The sequence below is a fragment of the Meriones unguiculatus genome, chromosome 3 (assembly GCF_030254825.1).
Source record: "Meriones unguiculatus strain TT.TT164.6M chromosome 3, Bangor_MerUng_6.1, whole genome shotgun sequence".
In the NCBI taxonomy this organism is placed as follows: Eukaryota; Metazoa; Chordata; class Mammalia; order Rodentia; family Muridae; genus Meriones; species Meriones unguiculatus.
Genome location: NC_083351.1, coordinates 121,294,123 through 121,315,960, shown reverse-complemented (window position 1 = coordinate 121,315,960; position 21,838 = coordinate 121,294,123). Strand labels below are relative to the sequence as shown.

At 42.2% G+C, this 21,838-nt stretch overlaps 1 protein-coding gene across 3 annotated transcripts in view; it reads left to right on the top strand.

The window, feature by feature from the left end:
- The window catches only part of Mtmr12 (myotubularin related protein 12), a 72,877-nt gene that overhangs the window by 23,858 nt on the left and 27,181 nt on the right, over window positions 1-21,838 (top strand). For 2 of the 3 annotated variants that reach the window (XM_021633733.2, XM_021633732.2), the window contains exons 2-7: window positions 2,189-2,252; window positions 4,871-5,016; window positions 5,968-6,040; window positions 6,375-6,505; window positions 7,969-8,059; window positions 17,076-17,205. In XM_021633733.2, coding sequence (XP_021489408.1) covers window positions 2,189-2,252; window positions 4,871-5,016; window positions 5,968-6,040; window positions 6,375-6,505; window positions 7,969-8,059; window positions 17,076-17,205 — 635 coding nt within the window. Of the gene's footprint in view, window positions 1-2,188; window positions 2,253-4,870; window positions 5,017-5,967; window positions 6,041-6,374; window positions 6,506-7,968; window positions 8,060-17,075; window positions 17,206-21,838 lie in introns of those variants that run through there. The other variant, XM_060380446.1, reaches the window with a different exon arrangement.

Genomic DNA, 21,838 nt, shown 5'->3' with positions numbered 1-21,838 from the left:
TACTTTTTAGGTTGCTTGGCAGACTCCACTCTTTCGCTGTGGTACAAGTGTTTGTGCTAAGTCACTTTGCTAATGCCACTCATTAAAGTTTACAAATTATCTCTGAACATCCAATAAATGCTGGACACAAAATAGAGGGCTCCAAGGATAGATTTATTGAGAAACAGTGACCTTGAGCCAGGTCTTGATTCCCACTAGAAGTGATTGCAACCCTTGGCAGCATCTTGTGGTTTTAAGTAACTTGGAGTGGACAGTGATATATTCCAGGTGTCTTTACTGAGCCCTAATCTAGTAGGCTACATAGAGTAGTTGGATCTGCACTAACTTCATAATTGCCCTGTGTGTGTCTTTTGTATTTGCTGAGAAGACACAGTTTCCTTTGCTTTCCACCCTTGGTTTTCTTTGGAGGGTGGGGGCTCACTCTCAGGCGTGTCCCCTATTTCTCACTTGCTCTGTGTCTGAGCTGTGTTACTCTGCCTAGGTGTCCTTTAGGTTGTCCCTTCATGTAAGGACCGCCTACCTCTGCCTTTTTGCTTGGGACAACTAACAGATAAATCTCAAAAAACATCTAATACATTGACTATCACTAAAACTTACTGGAATTTTTGTGCCCATCTTTTAAAAATATATTTGTTTATTTATTTTAACTTTATTGTTTTTTGAGACTTTTTATGTAGTCCAGGTTGGTCTGGAACTCACTTTGTAGCCAAGGATAACCTTGATCTGGCTCCCCTGTGCTGTGATTACAGTTAGGGCCAACACACCTTGTCATTTTGTTTTTCTATTTAAAATTTTTATGTATGTATTTAGTGTGTTGATTTTCATGTGATGGCACTAATAAGAAAGTCAGAGGACAACTTGGAGTCAGTTTTCTTCTAATGCTTGGTCTTGGGAATTAAACTCAAGTCATCAGGATTGGTAGCAAGTGCTTTTACCCACTGAACCATTCAGCTGCCTGCTTTTATTTTTTAAGACAGAGTCTCAAGCTGGCTTCACATTTGCTATGTAGACAAGAATGACCTTGAATTTCTTTCTTAATTTCTTTCTTTCTTTCTTTCTTTCTTTCTTTCTTTCTTTCTTTCTTTCTTTCTTTCTTTCCTTCTCTTTCTCCTTCCTTCCTTCCTTCCTTCCTTCCTTCCTTCCTTCCTTCCTTCCTTCCTTCCTTCCTTCCTTCCTCTCTCTCTCTCTCTCTTTCTTATTTCAGCTTATTCACTTTGTATCCCAGCTGTAGCCCCCTCCCTCATCCCATTCCACTCCCACCCTCCCTCCTCCTTCTCTTCCCATGCCCTTCCTCTAGTCCTTGAATATCTTGATCTTCCTGCCCCCACTTCCTGAGTGCTGGGATTATGGGCGTGCTCTACCACACGCTGTTTGTACATGTCCACATGTGTGCAGGTATGTGGAGGCCACAAGTTGACACTGGGTGCCTTCTGTAGTTGCCCTCCACGTTATTTTCTGAGACAATCTCTCATTGAGTGTGGGCCTACCTCTTTGGTTAGACTGGCTAGCTAGGGAGCCTTGGAGATCCTTCTGCCCTGACTGGAACTGCAGGTGCATGCCTGTGCCAGCATTTACAGGGGTGCAGGTGACAGAATTCAGGGCAGTGAGCACTTTACCGAACAGAGTCATATCTCCACATCGGTTTTTTTGTTTGATTGATTGCTTTTGTTTTTGATGTTGGGGATTGAATCCAGGGCTTTGTGCATTTAAGGCAACAACTCTAGCCCCCTAAACACAAATATGAAAAGTAGCTTTCTAAAGGCCAGTTTTAACAAGATAGTCCAATGTATAAATGTCCTTGCTACCAAGCCTAAAGACCTGAGTTTGATCACTGGGACTCACACTGGTGAAAGGAGAAAACCAGTCTCCTCCAGTTGTTCTCTGACCTCCAAAGGCACACACACACACACACACACATGCACATAAATACAGACAACACATAAACATTCACACACAACACACATATACACTCACACATATACGCATGCTTATATTGTGGCACATGCTTGTGCTTGCATGTGCATACAAAATAAATAAATAAATAATAACAGTAGCATGTTAAATCAACACAAAGTTTCCGAGTGTAGATAATAGTTTAATACGTCTTCTGAAAGTATGCCTTAATTGTTATTTTAGGCCTTTAAAGGAAATTTTTTGCTCTTGTATTTATTTGTTTATTTATTTTTAGGAAATTCATACAAATGAAAAGGAAGTAGCAGAAAAGGAGGAAGTCACTCTTCACTTGTTGCCAGGTAACGGTTATACTAGCATCATATCTCACATTCAGCTCGAGGCCAAAGACAGATTACATCATCCCTGGTGTTGCTATATATAAACTCCTTTGTTTTCATCTCCTGGCACTGTAATGATGTATCACAACAAAAACACACCTGGCTCTGGATGTTACAACATTTGGAAAAAAAAAAGGTCTGTTTCCCTTTCCTCCACCCTGATGGAAATAATGGGAATTCCTCACTTCACAATTCAATGAGGCCTTTTTGAGGGTGTCTTCAAAAAAAACTGGCTTCATCCAGTTTTTCTGGTCTCCAATGAAGAAAGTCCTAGTACCTGGAAGAATGCTGCAGTTTGCTGCTTCCATCCATAGTTGCTCTCGGATATCACAGCTACCTGGGCCTTACAGGAGTAGTGGGGCCTCACCTGTCTGTCAGCGGATATACTTCAGCACAGGTACCAGAGATGCTGGGGCCACTTGGACTTTACTCTGAAGTCATTCCTTATGAAGGAGCCCTGGTTGGTTAACGGTTTCTGAGACAGAGGAGCGGGGTTAAGCTCATATTAAAATTTTAATCACTTGTGAGTTCAAGAACAGAGACCTCTTGGTGGTATGTCTCTCTCTTATGTGGACGACCTTGCCAACTGTATACCCTTTTTCCATTTTTCCCCAGTCCAAAATCTTTTTTAAAAAATAAGTGTTTTGTTTATTTTAAAACTAGGTTTCAGGCTGGCCTGGGATTTGTGTCCCTTCTTCATCTGTCTCCTGAACACTGGGCTCATAGGTATACATCCAGCTTCAAAAGGTTTTTGTTTTTCTTGTGTATTTTTCTGTAACAAGGATGCCTGACTTTTTATTTTAGACTTTTAAATAATGTTTTTAAATTTCAAAGGCTTTTTTCTTTAATGATGGCCTAAACTTTTATTCTTCCCTCCTATGGTTGATTTTTTTTTCCCCTCTTTGGATTTGCAGATTCTGAAATTAACCTCTGTTTTTAACTGTTTTAAATGTATTTTTCCATCTCATAGCAGCTGACAGCCTTGTAAGTGCAGCTCTGAGTTGACAGTTAGCTTCCCTGTGCCTCAGCCTAGAGTAAAAGCCTGTCCAGACACCAGCTGCATGTCAGTGTCTGATATGGATAAGGTACTCAGACAAGCCTGCACACCAAGCCTGACCACCTTTTTCCTCTCATTCTCCAGCATAGAGCCAGGATGAGACACAGGTGTTGTAGAAGGTCTCTGTGGATGTGCTGTGGTAGCCACTGCCCGCTGGTTTCTGGTCTGCAGTGCATGACCATAGGATGAGGCACTCCTGTTCTTGGGGCGGGGGGGCTGAAGCACAAGAAGCCTTTCCCACTTACCTTTCACCTTGACCATAGCTAAGGTACTTTTTCTGGGACTATTTTAAACCCCAAACGAGCTCTGACTTGCTTGTTTTCTTCAAATGCTGTGGTCTCCCTGGAGGCTGACCTAATGACTGAGCTATCTTCAGGTGTTTCCCTAGTGCTTCACTTGGAGGTAACTGCCCCTTGAACGAAAGGAGAAGTCTGCTATGTACCCTTGAGAGTCTGAGTGGCTGACGGCTTATTCTTTATATTTATGTTGGAAGCTACAGTAAATGAACTTTTAGCCAACAAGGGAATTCAAAGGTGAAGAAATCCAGAGGGAGACCCTGTGGGGAAGATGGTTATCTGCTACCATGAGAAAACTCCTTTATTGTTATTGCGAAGTTTGCTCTATGTTTCCTATATTACCTTCTTTCCTGTCCTCACCCAGACACCAGTAGAATTTCTCTTCTGGGCAGCAGAGGATGCTTACCTAACTCCCAGCCCTAGTGTGTTTTGGCTGTACATTCAGTCTTCAGGAACCATAGCTTCTCGTGGGCTGGGTTCCTGCAGATAGAGCATGGAAGGTAGCACATTGAGAGGAAATGCTTTGAATTAAGAAAGAGAGACAACCCGCACCCCATCCCTCCTGACCACCTTTTTCCTCTCATTCTCCAGCATAGAGGCAGGATGAGACACAGGTGTTGTGGAAGGCTTGAGTACCCCTTTCATCTGAGAAGGCTGCCGGGAGGCCCTGGCTTACACAGGAAAAGGGGCCCTGCTGGCCAACCTGCCTGCCTTTGCTCCACTTAAAGTACCATTGCTGCAGGACACCTGCTGGGTCAAAGTAATGAAAATACATGATCTGCTCTGGAGAAGGTAGCTGGAAGGCAGGCGCAGGGATGCACAACTCTAATCCCAACACGTGGAGGGCTGAGGCAGGAGGATTACTGTGAGTTAAGGACAGCCCAGGCTATGTAGGGAGCCTAAAGCCAGTCTGTGTAATATAGTGAGAACCTGTCTCCAAACAAAGGAAAGAGTTTTGAGATGATTATCAGCTGTGTGAAAACTCCCACGATCAGGGTGAGAGGTCAGAGAAATCCCAGCATGAAGATATCTCTGAGCCATTTTGCTTTCCCTCCTCTGCTTCACATTCTCTCCTCAGTTTGCAGTTCCTGCCCCTGGAGTGAGCTACTGTCAAGCACTGAGCTGTACTGTGTGTTTGTCCTTATGTAAACAGTGAAAAAGCTTAGTGCTCACATTCTGTGCAATCCCTGAGGCCTCTGAGGAGAGCTTGCTTTGGTTTCCATCAGGTGAACAACTGCTTTGTGAGGCCAGCACAGTCCTGAAGTATGTGCAGGAAGATTCCTGTCAGCGTGGCGTCTATGGGAGACTTGTCTGCACTGACTTCAAGATTGCCTTCTTGGGGGATGAAGACTCGGCCTTGGATAACGGCAGCGTATGTATGAGCTGCATTTGCTGAGTGGTAGGAAAAGTGCAGCTGAGACTCCATTGTTTTCCCTGCAGCTTCTCTGTCTCTCAACACAAACAAAAGACAAATCTGTCCTGTTAGTGGTCTGCTTTTGCCCTTTAGGGGCTCCTTCCAGGAGGACCACCTCGAAATTGCCACCTGTGCTTCATGACTCCCTTGCTTTTGTCCTTACAAGTTGTCACCATCAGCTTTTTCCCAATTTCTTTTGTATTCAGCACAGCATGAGTCACTTGTTGGAATAACCTCTCACTTACACAGTTCCTCATGTTTCCTCTCTGCTAAGCTTTTTCACAGATTCAGGAACTGAGGGCTGTAGTGAAACTGATCAAGAGTGCAGCCTTAGAGCTTAGGTTGTTTCTGATCTGAACCTAGTTGCATGTCATTGTGAGACTGTGTCTACTTAGGAGTGAGCAGTAGGGGATGGACAGCTCTGCATCTCAGTGTCTGACCCCCATGTGTCAGCTTCCCTGGATCTCTTTGCTTCATACGAAGCACAGTGTTGCTGCTCTCAAGGCTGGTCTCCTGCCCTGCTGTCTGATGCAGGGCTTAGCTCCTAGTCCTGAGCAAAGACAGCTTTTGCACAGACCTTGACTTCTCCCAGTGCCCCCCAGAGCTGTCCAGGGAGCTTTTTGTTCACCTGTTTGCATTTGTATGCAGAAATACTGGCCCTTCCTCTCTCGATTTTCTGTGGCACAGTGGGTTTCCTGGGTGCAACCCAGAAGTGGCATGTTCTTCCTGGGTTGAAATAGCTGTTACTCATGGGATTTTCTTACATGTACTGCAGCATCTCTTACTTGGGGGCTATGAATGCCTTTCTCATTTTCTCTCAGTGTACAGTGGAGAACAGTAATTTGCTCTGTTCTGAACATCTGAGTTAATTAAAAGGAGTCATAGTTGTTTTCTTTTTTTTCTTTTTAGGAAACTCAGTTTAAGAATAAGATTGTAGGAGTAAATGATGTTCCACTCCACTGTGTGGATCAGATTTATGGAGGTGAGTGTCTCCTTCCCTTGTTGCTTTGCCCAGCTCAGAATACATAGCAGTAAGGATGATATTACAGTCTGTTAAACTGCTACCTAAGTTGCTTTGTGTAAGCAGCTTTGTGAAAGGTAAGTGCAGCAGGAAGCAGCTTACCCTGGGGTTAGGCTATTGGTTAGAAGTGAGCCAAACTGGGCTTGGGTCTTCTTCATTTGTGTGTCATTCTTTTTTCTTTTAAGATTTATGTGTGAGTGTAAGCCCACTAGCTAACAGTCCGTGTGTTCCTTTAGCATTAATTTGTTGTCGTGGAGCATTCATTTCTACTCATGATTTTGTCATTGGTCTGTAGTGTTTGATGAGAAAAAAAAACCTCTGTTTGGACAAATGAAGAAATACCCAGAGAAGCTTGTTATCCACTGCAAAGATCTGCGGGTGCTCCACTTTTGTCTGAGGTACACAAAGGAAGAGGAAGTCAAAAGGGTAACTAGTTGCATGTGTTTTTAGGTTTATTTCCCATCAAGTTTTCCCCCACTGACTGTAGGTTTTGCTTATATTGCCTGAGATGGAAGGGGGCCTTTGTGAAGCTGGGTTCAGCTGTAATCACATTCTTGGGTTAGTGTGTGAGAGAGAGTTGGGGCAAGCATGACTGTATTGACTTGGATTTGCTTCCATGAGTCTTTCAAATGCATAGTGCTGGCTAACTTGAACCACTGCAGGGTAGAAGGTGATGAGTGAGGTCAGGCTCCATTGGGGAATGCTAAGGCTGCCCCCTTCCCCCTGACAGTCTGTCTACAGCAGGAACACTGACTTCCAACTCCTTAGAATCCGTGTTTACCTCTACAAGGTAGCAGTTGGGTGTGGACCTAGGAACACAGGTCACATGAGCAAAGCCAAGTCACCAAGTACACCGTTCAAGATTTAGCAGCATTTCTTGGTGGTCACAGCAAGTTGTTGTGGCCAGGAAATGCTGCAATTCATTATAATTTCCTAAGTTTTTCTTGCCGAGACAGTGAAGGTCTTGTTCCTCATAGTGCTCACATTAGGGAACGCGCAGCAAGAAGCCACTGTCCGATCTGAAGTGAGTTATGCATGCCATGGGTACTGCCCTAATTTTCTTTCAGAGAATATGATAGTTCAGTTAGAGTAGGGAATGTGATTGTAGTATCTATTTCAAGTAGGCAAAGAAAGCTGTAGATAGAGAAAATTCCCCAAGAAACAAAGCATTTCCTTTTGGATAGTTATTTCAGTCATTTATCCAAGCATACTTTTGATTAACACAATAAACAGAAAGCACAGTAGACAGTTTCTTTCTTTCTTTTTTCTTTTTTTCTTTCTTTCTTTCTTCTCTCTCTCTTTCTTTTCTTTCTTCTTTCTTTTTCTTTTCCTTTTTAGACAAGTGCTTGTGTAGCTCAGGCTGTCCTTGAAAGCTCTCTGTAGGCAGGAATGAGCTTGAAGCTTTGATTCCCTCTACTTTCTGAGTGCTGGGACTATAGGCATGTGCTTCTAGGCTTTGTGCAAGCTAGGCAAGCATACTAATAACAACCTCCATCCCTATCCCCTTCCCTTCACTATCCAGACCATCCACAAGTGAGTCAGCTAAGTGTCTTGCTTAGTGTCTGATATCAGCTGTGAGTCTTAGACATGTTGGATAGGACCTGACCTAATAGGACAGTTCAGATTTTTAACTCTTGGTTTTTGGGGAATTAGACTGTGTTTTAAATTTTCCCTAGAAATTTAGAGCTCTTAGAAAGCTTGAAAAAATAGTGATCTGGTACTCTGGCACTATTCCAAAAGCTAGCTCATAGATCAAGCTTCAGCAAGGGTTGTGGTGGTGTCCCTAGAGCATTGTTAGTGTGATAGAGAAAGATAAGTTGGCTCCTACCTTTTTTTTAGCATTGCTGTATCAAGGGCATAACTGTATCCACTGGTTCTTTCTTCTCCAGATTGTCTGTGGCATTGTCCATCATACCCAGACTCGTTTACTGCTGAAAAGACTGTTTCTGTTTTCCTATGCAGCTGCCGTGGATAGCACAGGTAAGGATCTTCTGAGCATCACTGCACAGCACTCAGGAGCCGTCCTATTTGTCTTTGGTTTTGTCTCTCCTTGTAGCCCAAACTGACCTCAAACTCAGGAACTTCCTGCCTGGGTCTCTGGGATTCCTAGCAAATGTCCCTGTCTCAAAAATAAGTTGGAGAGCAGTAGAGGAGGACACTTGGTGTCTGCCTCTGGCCTCACATGCATAGGTGAGTGCACACACACCGATGAATTTTAATTTTTCTGAGTTTAAAAAAAAAAAGATAATATACTGAAAATGTGAAACTATTGAAAAGGAAAAAAAAAACTGAGATGATTTAAAATAACCCGATTTGTCCCTAAGTTCTTTTTTCTACATAAATACTTGGGTTTACTTAAGATTCTAGAGTACATCATATATTATTTAAAGTTTGAAATAGAGCATAATATCTAATAGATATTTGGTGAAAACAGGACATTTGTTCATAAGAAAAACACTCCAATGGTCTGGCTTGATAAGGGAAAACTTGAAGACCTACTAGTGATACACAAATTTGTGGTGTGTGTATGTGTGTGTGTGGAGAGAGAGAGAGAGGAGAATGAGAGTGAATATCATTTGAGACAGGGTTTCCAATTCCAGGTGGCCTGGAACTTAACAAGCAAAAGGACCCGGGTATGATCCCCACAGCATATATTTTAAAAAAACAAAACAAAACTGGGTAGATGGTGCATTTCTATAGTCACAGCACTTAGGGGGCACAGGCAATCAGATCCACATGAATCAAGGCCAGCCTGCTCTACAAATAAGAGCTCCAGGACAGGCAGGGCTATAAATAAACCCTGTCTCAAAATTAAACAAACAAAAAAACAAATTTGAGAACAAGGCTGGGATGCTCATTAGGTAAGGGCCCTACGACCTGAGTTCAGTCCCAGGAGCCACATGGTAGAAGGAGAAAACCAGGTCCTCTGACTCTGCTCTGCTCCACCCCTGCACGCATACAAAGCAAAGGAGTAAATATAATGTAAAACAAGCAGAAAGTGTGCAGCATGGATGTGCTTTCAGGTGTCTGCTTTCTTCTTCACGTCTCCCTTGGTGTATCTGCTCTGCCCATTGCTCTCCACATGGAGTGGGTGCTTAGTGACCCTGGTCCAGCTGTCACAGACATCTGGTTGGCTGGTTCAAGAGTGAGCATCTGCTGAGTGTTGGCTGTGGGCCTGACCCTGCAGAAGGTAGGAGTGAGCCATACTGAGTGTGGCTGCTAAGAGTGTGTGCTAGGCTTAGAGATGCAAGATGTTTCAGAGACACTGTCACATTCTGGAATTTATGGATGACTTAGATGAAAGAATAATGATTTTGTTGTCATTCCTCAAGCACTGTCTACATTTTATCCCCTTTTCTTTCTTTTCTGTTTCTTTTTCTTTTAGACAGGGTCTCTAGTTCCAGGTGGCCTGGAACTCACCAAGCATGCTAGGCTACATGGCCAGCCAGCCCTACTGGTCTACCTTCTCTGCCGTCCAGCTTTCCCAATGCTAGGATTACAAGTGCATACCATTATACCTGGCTGGGTTTTGTTTGTTTGTTTGTTTAATTTTGAGACAGGGTTTGTTTATAGCCCTGCCTGTCCTGGAGCAGGCTGGCCTTGAACTCATGTAGATCTGATTGCCTGTGCCCCTAAGTGCTGTGAGTAAAGGTATGCACCATGCACCAACTACCCGGCTTTTTTTTTTAATATATGCTGTGGGGTCCTTTTGCTTGTAAAGAAAGCACTTTATTGATTGAATAATCTCCCCAGCCTGTGTTGCTGTCGATTTCTTCTTTTATTCACTATGATCTGATGAGGACAAGAAACATTTCAGTTCTTCTGTGTTTGCTAAGACGTGCTTTGCATCCTAAAGTGTATACGGTGTATTTGAGAGGAAGCTCCATGGGCTGCTGAGAAGAATAGGGTGTATTCTATTTTTATTGGATCCATTTGCTCTATGGTATCGTTTAACTCTGGGATTTCCTCATTCTATTTTCATTTGGATGACTTATCCAAAGATGAGGTGGGGCTATGAAGTAACCTGCTGTTATCAGGACTTATTAGACCTTAATGCCCATTCGTGATTGCTTTATGAAATTGAGAGTCCTAGCTTTGGGCACATGTATGTTTACTATTACTGTGTTTTATGTAATCGAGAGCCCTGGCGTTTGGCGCATATACATTCACTATTTGTATGTCTTCTTGATGAATTGTCCCTTATTACTATATAGTGGCCTTCCTTATCTGTCCTTATTTTGGTTTCAAGTATACCTCAAGTAACAGAGTAGTTACCCAGCTTATTTTGAACTTCATTTGTTATAGGTTGACTTCCATCCTTTAATTTTCAGTCTGTGCCAGCTCTGTCAGCTGTTTCCTAGAGATGGTAGATAATTGGATCTGTTAATTTTTGTCATTTTAAGTTATATCTATGCATTTTTTTTTTAGGTGTCGCTTGAGACCAGAGGTGTCAGGTCTCTTTGGAGCTGGGGTTACAGGTGTTTGTGAGTCATCCAACATGGGTGATGGGAATCAAATGTGGGTTCTTTGGAAGAGCAATATTTGCTTGTAATTGCAAAAGCCATCTCTTAGTCCCTAGAGCTGGTTTTTAAAATATATTCGGCCTGTTTGCATCTTTCACTTTATTTGTTTTAATTTTTGGTGAGTTGAGGCTATTTATACTTAAAGTGAATATTGAGAGATATTTACTAATTCTACTAATTTTTTTTTTCTGGTTGGGTGGATTATTGTTTGCTAGGTCTTTCTGCTGTTAGTATTAGGGGTTTGCTAGTTTAGTTTGTTGGATGTGATGAAATCCTAATTCTCTTTTGTTTAGGTATTACTGTCATGAAATTTATTCTTTTATGTACTGTTACGATTTTGACCTTGTGCTGGTCTTGAAATATCTTTATTTCTCTGTCAGTTCTAAAAGATAGCTTTGCTGTTTATAGCAATTTAGGTTGGTAATTATTTACTTTCAGTACTTTAAATATATTGTTCCATGCTTTCCTAGATTTTAAGGTTGCTGATGTTATTTTGATTGTTGGCCTTTGTAGGTGAATTGGTCTTTTCCTCAAAGAGCTTTTAATAATGTTTTATTCTCTGTCTGTCTGTATAAATTTTTGAGACATGGTCTCACTTATAGCCCAGCCTGGCCTAGTACTCACTATGTAGTACAAGGTAGCCTCCAACTAGTGGCTTTAGCCTCTCAAATGCTGGGATTATAGGTATAAGTGATTATGTCTATCTGAGAGTTTTGTTGTTTTCTTTTCTTTTTTTAAAAATTATTATTTTAATTTATCAATTACAGTTTATTCACCTTGTATCCCCCCTGTAGCTCCCTCCCTCCTCCCCTCCCAATCCAATCTTCCCTCCCCCTTCTCCACCCCAAGTGCACTGATTGGGAAGGTTCTCCTTCCCTTCCTTCTGATCCTAGTCTATCAGGTCTCATCAGGAGTGGTTGCATTGTCTTCCTCTGTGGCCTGGTAAGGTTGCTCCCACCTCAGGGGGAGGTGATCAAAGAGCAGGCCAATCAGTTCATGTCAGAGACAGTCCTTGTTCCCATTACTTGGAACTATCTTGGACACTGTACTGCCATGGGCTATGTCTGTGCAGGGGTCCTAGGTTATCTCCATGAATGGTCTTTGGATGGAGTATCAGTCTCAGAAAAGACCCCTGGGCCCAGATTTTTTGGTTCTGTTGTTCTCCTTGTGGAGCTCCTGTTCTCTCCAGGTCTTATTGTCTCCCACTTCCTTCATAAGATTCCCTGTACTCTGCCCAAAGGTTGGCCATAAGTCTCAGAATCTGCTTCGATACACTGCAGGGTAGAGCCTTTCAGAGGCCCTCTGTGGCTGGCTCCTGTCCTGTTCCCTGTTTTCTCCTTTTTCTGATGTCCATGCTCTTTGCCTTTCTGAATGGGGATTGAGCATTTTATAGCAAGAGTCCTCCTTCTTGATTAGTTTCTTTAGGTGTACAGATTTTAGTATGTTTATCCTATATTATATATCTAATATCCACTTATGAGTGAGTATATACCCTGTGTGTCTTTCTGCTTCTGGGATACCTCACTCAAGATGATCTTTTCTAGTTCCCAGCATTTACCTGAAGATTTCATGATTTCCTTGTTTTTTATTGCTGAGTAATATTCCATTGTGTAGATGTACCACAATTTCTATATCCATTCTTCAGTTGAGGGGTATCTGGGTCATTTCCAGCTTCTGGCAATTACAAATAAAGCTGCTACAAACATGGTTGAGCAAATGTCCTTATTGTGTACTTGAGTATAAGTGGGACCTCATGAAACTAAAAAGCTTCTGTAAAGCAAAGGACACTGTCATCAGAACAAAACGACTGCCTACAGATTGGTAAAGGATCTTCGCCAACCCTATATCAGAGGGCTAATATCCAGTATATATAAAGAATTCAAGAAGTTAAACAGTAACAAATCAAGTAATCCAATTAAAAAATGGGGTACAGAGCTAAACAGAGAATTCTCAATAGGGGAAAAACAAATGGCCGAAAAACACTTAAAGAAATGCTCAACGTCCTTAGTCATCAGGGAAATGCAAATCAAAACGACCCTGAGATTTCACCTTATATCCATCAGAATGGCTAAGATCAAAAGCTCAAGTGACAACACATGCTGGAGAGGATGTGGAGAAAGGGGAACCCTCCTCCACTGCTGGTGGGAATGTAACCTTGTTTCTTGTTGGTTATCGTTATATGGATTGTGTGTGGTATGTACATATTCATGTAGGTATGTGTGTACAATATTGTCAAATATTTTCCACAATTCCTCTCCACTTCAGTTTGTGAGACGAGATCTCTCATTGAACCTAGAGCTTATTGGCTGGTGAGTGTCAGGGATCCACTCTGTTTGCTTACCTCCTTCCCTTCAGTGCTGATTTGCAGTGCTGCTGTGCCTGCCTGGCTTTTCTTGTTGGCTTGTTTTTTGAGATAGAGCTCTCTTAAGTAGTCCTTGCTATCCTGGAGCTTACTGTGGAGACAGGCTGGCCTCAGTCTCACAGAGATCTCCCTGCCTCTGCTGGGATTTAAAGCGGAGGCCATTACACCCAACCCCATTTTTAAGTAGATTCTAGGGATCTGAGCTCATGTCCTTATGCTTTTATACCAAGCACTTTACCCACTGAGCCATCTCCCTATCTTCTGCTTTGTATTTCTAACATCTTGACTGTATGTTGTAGAGAAGAAGTTCTTTCTTGGTGATGTCCTTTTAGGATTCTAAATGCCTGTGTATTTGTGTTTTCTTATTTTATTTATTATTTGTTGGTTGGTTTTTTGAGACAGGGTTTCTCTGTGGTAGCTTTAGCTGTTCTGAAACTAGCTCTATAGACCAGGCTGGCCGTCAACTCAGAACTCAGAAATCCACCTGCCTCTGGCTCCCAAGTGCTGGGATTAAAGGTGTGTATCACCACTACCTGGTGTATTTTCTCATTTTAAAAATTGTTAATATCTCTCTTGTGAAGATTATTAAGTATTAAATTCATGGCAGATAGGATACATTCATTATATGAGAGTTAGTTGAGAATAAAAGTGCCTGTTATCTTGGCTTAATGGCCCAATTCTTGAATGCAAAGGCAGGTGGATATCTGTGAGTTCAGTGCAAGCCTGATTTAGGAACCAGATTGCAGACCAACCAGGGATATACACAGAGACCCTGTTTCAAAGAAGGAAAGGAACCTATTATTCGTGATGGGCTATGTATGGGAAATATAGTTCTCATTAATATTAGTAAGTCAAACAGGAAATTTGTCTCAGAAGTTCATCTTTGTTACAGACGGTTCTTTATAATGTAGCTACAATGTTGGGAGACATAAGCATGGCTTTTTTTGTTGATTACCACAGTTTATATGTACATCTATTGGTCTCACACTTGAGAAATAATCATCTCTATTTTTAGAAATTCTGCCTCTTTTTATTCTGATTCTGGCCTGGTGGTGGTGTGCAGTTTTGGTTGTGTTGACTAATTATATATGGGCATCTCTTGATTCATATTTAAAAAACAGTACTTCAGTTTTATGAGTTCTGCATTTTCCGTACATTTTAATTAAAAAAAAAAAAAACAAAACAAAAACTGTTATTGAAGACAGGGTCTTACTATGTAACCCTAACTGGCCTTGGAAGTCACTATCTAAAACAGGCTGGCCTCTGATACCCTGCAGGTAGAGCCTTTTAGAAGCCCTCTGTGGTAGACTCCTGTCCTCTTTCCCGTTTTCTCCCTGCAGGAGCTTCACAAGCAGAGCAACAGAACCAAAAAATCTGGGCCCAGGGGTCTTTTCTGAGACTGATACTCCATCCAAGGACCATTCATGGAGATAACCTAGAACCCCTGCACAGATGTAGCCCATAGCAGTTCAGTGTCCAAGTGGGTTCCCTAGTAATGGGAACAGGGACTGTCTCTGACATGAACTGATTGGCCTGCTCTTTGATCACCTCCCCCTGAGGTGGGAGCAACCTTACCAGGCCACAGAGGAAGACAATGCAACCACTCCTGATGAGACCTGATAGACTAGGATCAGAAGGAAGGGGAGGAGGACCTCCCCAATCAGTGCACTTGGGGAGGGGCATGTGTGGAGAAGGGGGAGGGAGGATGGGATTGGGAGTGTAGGAGGGAGGGAACCACAGGGGGGATACAAAGTAAATAAAGTGTAATTAATAAAAATAAAAAATAAATCAAAACCACGCTGGCCTCAAACTCAGAGATGCATCCTCTCATCTCTTTGTCCTTGAGTGCTAAGATTAAAGGTGTGTAGCACCAATCCTGATGTTTTTGGTCTGGTTCTTGCTAGGACAGTTTCTAGGCTTGCCAACACATGGTCAGTATGTTAAACCCTTTCCTTTGGAACTTGGTAGTTGTATGACTAGCTGGTGTTTGGTTTTTGTTTTTGTTTGTTTGTTTTCTACCAGGTACCCAGAGTATATAGAACCTTTATTCTATTGTAATTCCATCCTTCTCTGTTTTTCCTCCTAACCTTCATTGGGAGGTCCAGGGAGTAAAGGTTGGCCATTAGTTTTTGTTTTTGTTTTTGTTTTTTAAGACAGGGTTTCTCTGTGCAGCTCTGCCTGTCCTAGAACTCACTCTGTAGACCAGGCCAGCTTCAAACTCAGAGATCTGCCTGCTTCTGCCTTTCAAGTGCTGGGATTAAAGGTGTGCGCCACCACAGCGCAGCAGCCATTAGTTTTTTGTATGGTTTTGTTAATGGAGTGCCTTTTAGTTCGGATCCTTCCTTCTCTACCTCCACAGTGCTGAGAATACAAGCACCTGCCCGAACCAAACTAGGTCTTCATGCTTGAAAGGCAAGCACATTACTAATGGATCTTTCCCCCTCAGCCTAGTATTTTTATGCTACATAGATAGACATGGTATCTGTTTGTCTGTCTATAGTCTTATTTTGAGGCAGGGTTCTAATATGTATGTAGCTCAGGCTGCTCTCAAACTCAATTCTACTTTAGCCTTCTAAATATTGACATTATAGGAGTGAGTACTGTTCCTGTCTTATATCTTTTTGGATTTAGTTGTTTTTACATGTCTGATTGTTTGCCTGCATGTGTGCGTGTTACCCATTGTGGTTAGAAGAGGACATTGGATTCCCTGAAACTGGAGTTATAGGTAGTTAAGAGCTGCCATGTGGGTGATAGAATCGAACCTGGGTAGGCTGGTTAAGGCCACTGCTCTTAACCACTGAACCATCTTTCCATCCCACTTATACAATATTTTTAATGTGTTTCAACTATGATATAATGTAAGATCAGGTGATAAAATGTTGGCAGTCAAGAAATTTGTTTGTAAACATTGGTTATTGTCATTATTCTAGGTACTTTTACTATAATTTTATTTAACAGAAGCAGCTGGGGTGGTTTTAGCAAACACTTGCCTTTTTTCCAGGAAGCTTGGTGGGGTTTTGTTTTTGTTTTTGTTTTTGTTTTTTGATGTGCATCCACTTCCAGCAGTCAGTGATTGTCTGGAGAAAGGCCACAGCCATTTCTGCTGAGCTTTAGGCAGTACTTCTGGACATTTTGTTCTAACACTGCTGATTTAGTAGCCAAAGTTCCTGTCACCATGATGTAGACCTTGGCTATTGGCCACTTTGTTCACTGTAACTCTCTGATCTGTTTATGGCCTTCAGTAACCAACGTGCCATCCTGGACAGGTCTCTTGCAAGTAGCACGTCACAAACTGAAGAAGGATTTTCATTCCAGAGTCTGACATGCTGTTCTGATCAGTGTGCCATGTTATACACATGTGGTAGGGCTAAAAATACTTCCTTTATTAGCTTTCGTGCCAAGCCCGTCTTTCTGTGTTTCACAGGGTTTTGTTTTATGTAAATTATCTCATGGGAAGATGACTGAGAATGGAGCTAGGAATTACTTTTATAAGGAGTGGAACAAAAATATCTTCATAGGGCTAGAGGAACGGCTTAGCAGTTAACAGTGCTTGCTGCTTTTCCCTAGGACCAAGTTCAGCTCCCAACACCCATATTGTATGGCTCACAACTGCCTGTAACTCCAGCACCATTGTCTGGACCCCACAGGTTTCCACACACTTGGAGTATAGAAACAGATACATACATATAAACATAAAATAATGAAAATAAATCTTTAAGAACAAAACAGCTCCTTTCCTACAGTATGTAGAGACAGCTTGGACCAGTGGGATGGCTCAGACCTGTCAATTCCAGTTTAATCTCCACCACTCACGTGGTGGGAGAACTGACCCCTGCAAGTTGTCCTCTGCTCAACAAATGTGCACTATGACAGGCATGCCATCTCCCTCTCCAACACACATGATAAATGTAATAAACATTTGAATAAAATTCCCATTATAATTTTGATTAATGACAGAAAGTGGAGAAAAGTGGAATAATTAAGGTGTGAATTTATCCTTTGATAAAGATAGACTCAGTGTAACAAAGTAGGTTCAGAGTGTGTATGCTCATTTGAACAAATACCAGCATTGTGCAAAGACTTTACTGTCATGTTTATTTTGTTTTCTTAGCCACTGATCCCAGGAACCATACTGTAATGTTTGACACACTGAAAGACTGGTGTTGGGAGCTGGATCGGACCAAGGGTGGTGTGAAGTACAAAACAGTGAGTGTGAATGAAGACTACAAAGTCTGTGACAGGTAAGCTATCCACGTCGGCTGTTACCATTAGTTACATGTTTATGTGTGTGGATATGTGCATATATGTCTATAGGTGCTCTTGGAGGCCAGAAGAAGGCCTAGATCATATAGTAGGGTTCTCTGAAGAAGCAAGTCTTATAGAATGGGGATATGATATTCACTCTCTTCTGTCTCTTTCTCTCTCTCTCTCTCTCTCTCTCTCTCTCACACACACACACTATTAGGTTTCTTACAGGGTATGGTCTTGGGAGTCCGACAATAGCTGCCTCACACTAGAGAAACTGAGAATCCAGGAGCTGCTCAGTCCACAAGGCTGGCTATCTCAGCAGTTCCAGCCTAACACTGAAGGGTTGGAGGATTCAGTTGAAATGTTGAAGAAGTTGGTTCTGATACCAGCAAAGGAATTCCACAGTATCAGATAGATGATCTTGTCAGTAAAAGTGAAGGCAAGCAGCCATAAAAACAGGTCTCTTCTTTGTCCTTTTGTCCAGACTGCCAGAAGGTGTCACCCACATTTAGTGTATCTTTCTACTTCAGATGTGATCAAGAAAATGCCTCACAGAAGTGCCCAGAAGCTTGTGTTGTAGTTCATTTCATAGACAGTCAAGTTGACAACCAAGATGAGTCATCACATATCCCATGGAGCTGGAGTCACGGGTGTCTGTGACTTGTCTGTGAAGTGGGTGCTATGAACTGAACTTGGGTCTTTTGGAAGAATAGTGTACACAGCTATGCTTAATGATGTATGCTTTTAATCCCAGCATTTGGGAGGCAGAGACAGGTGGATCTCTGAGTTTGAGTCTAACCTGGTCTACATAGCAAGTTCAGCAACAGCCAGGGCCACATAGAGAGACCCTGTCTCAAAACAAACCAAACCACTAAGCCGTCTCTCCAACCCCCAACACTATGTTTGAATGTATTGACATTGTTCTACAGTTAGAATCTTAGTAAGTTTTAGAACATTTTAATCATTCTGGAAAGAAAATCTAAGTTTGATAGTCATCCCACATTTTGCCTCAGTTTTCGTCTCTGTCCAAGTCCCTAAGCAAATGATATATTTGCCTGTTCTGGACACTTTTTATATTAAAAAAAACAACAAAACATAGAATAGGTGGTCTTTAAATGACTGCCTTCTCTCTCTTTAATTTATTTATTTATTATTATTATTTTTGAGACAGAGTCTTTCTTTAGAGCCCAGGTGGGTCTAGAACTCACTCGTTAGTCCAAATTAGCCCCAAACTGAAGGTCTTCCTGCATCCAGTACAGACATGTACCAACACCTCTGGCTTTTTCTTTTTATTACCAAACAACATATTCCATATTTTATTTATCCTTTCTTTTGTTGATGGATATTTGGGTTGTTTTAGTTCAAGGCTTTTCTGTATAAAACTGTCACAAATCTTTATGTAGAAGTTTTATGAGGATATGCTTTTTATTTCTTTCTGGTATATAATCTAATGCAGTGCCAAAACGTGTGATTAACTGTGTTTAGCTGTTTAAGAATCATCAGACTGACCGCCTCAGAGATTGTGTTGTCTGGCACTGCCATCAACTATGTACACATCCCTTCCTTCAACTACACCTTTTATTTTTATTGTTTGTGTGAGATGTTGGAGACAGCTGTCAAGGCTTGACAGAAGCTTTTAACAGAAGTCCTTAGAGCATCTATTAAGACACTCAACAGTAGGGTTGGGAAGATGGCTTAGTTGGTAGAGTGCTTCCCACACAAGGATGAGGACCTCAGTTTGATCCCCAGAACCCATGTAAAAGAAATGTATGTGTAATGGAAGTGCTGGGGAGGTCAAGATAACCTGATTCCTGGGGCTTGCTGGCTGTCCAGTCTAACCAGCTGGTGAGCTCCAGATTCATTGAGAGACCTTTTCTGAAAAAGATGGCTTAGCAGGTAAAGCAGTTTGGATGATCCTGCTGTTCATCTCAGAACCTAATGCAGAAGTAGAAAGCTGACTCCTGAAAACTATTGCCTGGCCACACATGCACTCAAACATCAGACACACAAGAATACATAGAAAAAAATTTAAGGTAGAGAGCTATTGAGACTGATACTTGGTGAAATAGGGCACTTGCCTGTCATGTATGAGGCCCTGGTTTTAATATCAGTATAAAAAAAAAGTTCTGTGGAGAAACAGATCAGGAAAAAGGTGGGGAGAGCTGGAGGTGGTGGAGAAGAGGGTGGTCAGAAAGGTCCTAGGGCTAAGTGGCCTTTGATCAGAGCCAGGAGAAGGAGAGTCAGAGAAGCCTGGTAGGCAGGAACATCCAGGGCAGGGCTGTGTGTGCTTCAGCAAGAAGCCTAAGGACTAGGGAGGAGCAGGCCAGAGAAAGGGGTAAGGAGAAGGGATGGTTGGATGCTTCCAGAAGAATTTATCCCTTTTCATTTTGAGAACAGTGAGGGGGAGTTTGAGCAGAAGCAGGGAGTGATCTGGCCTACATTTTTAAAGGATGACTCTGTGGATCTGTTTTTAGAAACTTGAGTCTTATCATTTGAGAACATAACTTCTTAGCAGTCTGCTGACAGCTCCATAAAATACTGTTGGTTCATAGCACTTTTTATATTGGGCTGTCTCCGGTTTCTTCAGCATAGCAGCTTTGATTTCAACCAATCTGAAACATGGACAGGGCAACCCACTCCCCTATTCTGTCTAGGAAAGAAGGAGAAACTGTAGCTGACTGTTTGGGTGTCACAGGCCTATTGCTTCTCTTTTTCAACTCCTAAATCCTTACTTCACTCCACTTCCTTGTGGAGATACAAGAAGGTATATAGCTCCATGGAGTGGGTGCTTTGCAGAGGGACCCATGAACCAGTGGCAACACAGCGAGATATAGCTCTGCGCTTGGCTTACCCTCACCAGACTATAGCTGTGCCATGACTGGGTTGACCAGCTTCCCAGCTTCCACAACTGAAGCTGCCCCAAGAAAGGCTCTTTACTCTGAACTTATCCTGCTACTTCAAGGGGCTGTTTGAAGAGGAAGACTAATTGCTCATAGTCTCAGACTGCCTGGGATCCACTGGAGCTAAATGGGATAGGTGAGAACACCCTCTACCCTGTGCCTGGTGTGGTGCTTTTCAATAGTGCTCAGGGACAGGGACTCAGATTTACTAGATATTCTTTTTGTGGATGAACAGCTTCATGTAAGATGACGTTAACCAGAGAGTTAACACTGTGGAGTATTTAATCTTACTAGGTGGGGAAGACATGCAGAGTTATTTAGGTCCAGGGCCCACTGCAGCTTAATAGAACACAGTATTGAAGAAGGTGCATTGAGAACTCCTCAGTAGCCCGTGTGGGAGTTACAGTCCAGTCAGGGCTTCCCAGTGTTAGATAAGCAGGTGCTGACTGGGCAGGTGGAGTGAGCCGAGCCTGCATTTCCCAAGGGATGCTGCTCTACCCTGATAGCATGGCATTCCAGAACATTCCAGAACAGCAGTTTTAATCCCCTGCATTCCTGGAGAGCTTTAAGCTTCTGGTTTGTAATCAGGGACTCAAGCCTGGATTTTCGTAATTTTCTAATTTTTCACTCTACTTTTAATGGGCAGTTTGAGTTTAAAGCCATTGTTCTGTGAAAGTGTTTTTACTTTAGTGACCATCCCTAAAGAAAGGTTAGCTTACTGCCCACCTACTCAGGCAAGTATATAAGAAAATGTAAGTACCTCAGAACTTCAAAAGTCAAAGTCTTAATTCTGTTTGTGACTTGAGGGCCTTTGCCATGACCAGTGGTTCACAGACCTTAGTATACATCATGGTCTCATGGGATCTTTGTCCTTTTAAAATTGTCTGCATGGAGGTAAAAAGAAGTTTGGTGCGTGGGTGCGTGCGTGCGTGCGTGTGTTTTGAGACGGGGCTTCACTATATGTCCCAGGCTGGCCACCCAAATACTAGGATTATATGAACATAGGATTTTGGAAACATTTCTCTTTCATCTTTTTAATTTATTCTTAATAAAGATTTGGAGTAGCATTTTTTGCCATTTCTTAAATTGCTTTATGTGTAGGTACTCACACCATCATTTTTTTCTTGAGGATATCAAACTGTTTGCTAATTGTTTCCCACAGTGTGGAGTTTGATGACCACATTCCCTCGTGATATTTAGTATGTTAGTCCACCTCCTGGGAATTGATTAATGGCTCAGTCATTTGTGTTCTGAACTCTTTGACTTTAAAGATCCATCTTTCTACGGTGCTTGCGGAACGGTGGATAAGACTACTTTCTGGCCTTGCAGAGGACTAGGGATCCAACACCTCTTCTGGTTTTTGAAGTCACTTGCATGGACATGGTACACAGACATACACTCAGGGACACATACATATACACAAAAACTTTTTTTAAAAAATGTCTCTGTTCCATGACTTGATGCTTGACAGATTGAGGTTAAACATGTAGCGTATATGCAAACATCATCTGATTACTCCGTTGCTGCTGAGCCACACAGGGGCCTTCTGTGTCAGGAGGCTTTATTTCAACTTCTTCGAGGGAAACATCTTTACAGCTCTTAGGGAGGAGTCTGTTGACTAGGAGCCAGTGTGCCCATGTTTTTGATCCCTCCCACTTGGAACAATCTAGCTTTCTCATTGTCTGCTGTTCAGCCGGCATATTCTTGTTGAGATGAAGTTTCTCCT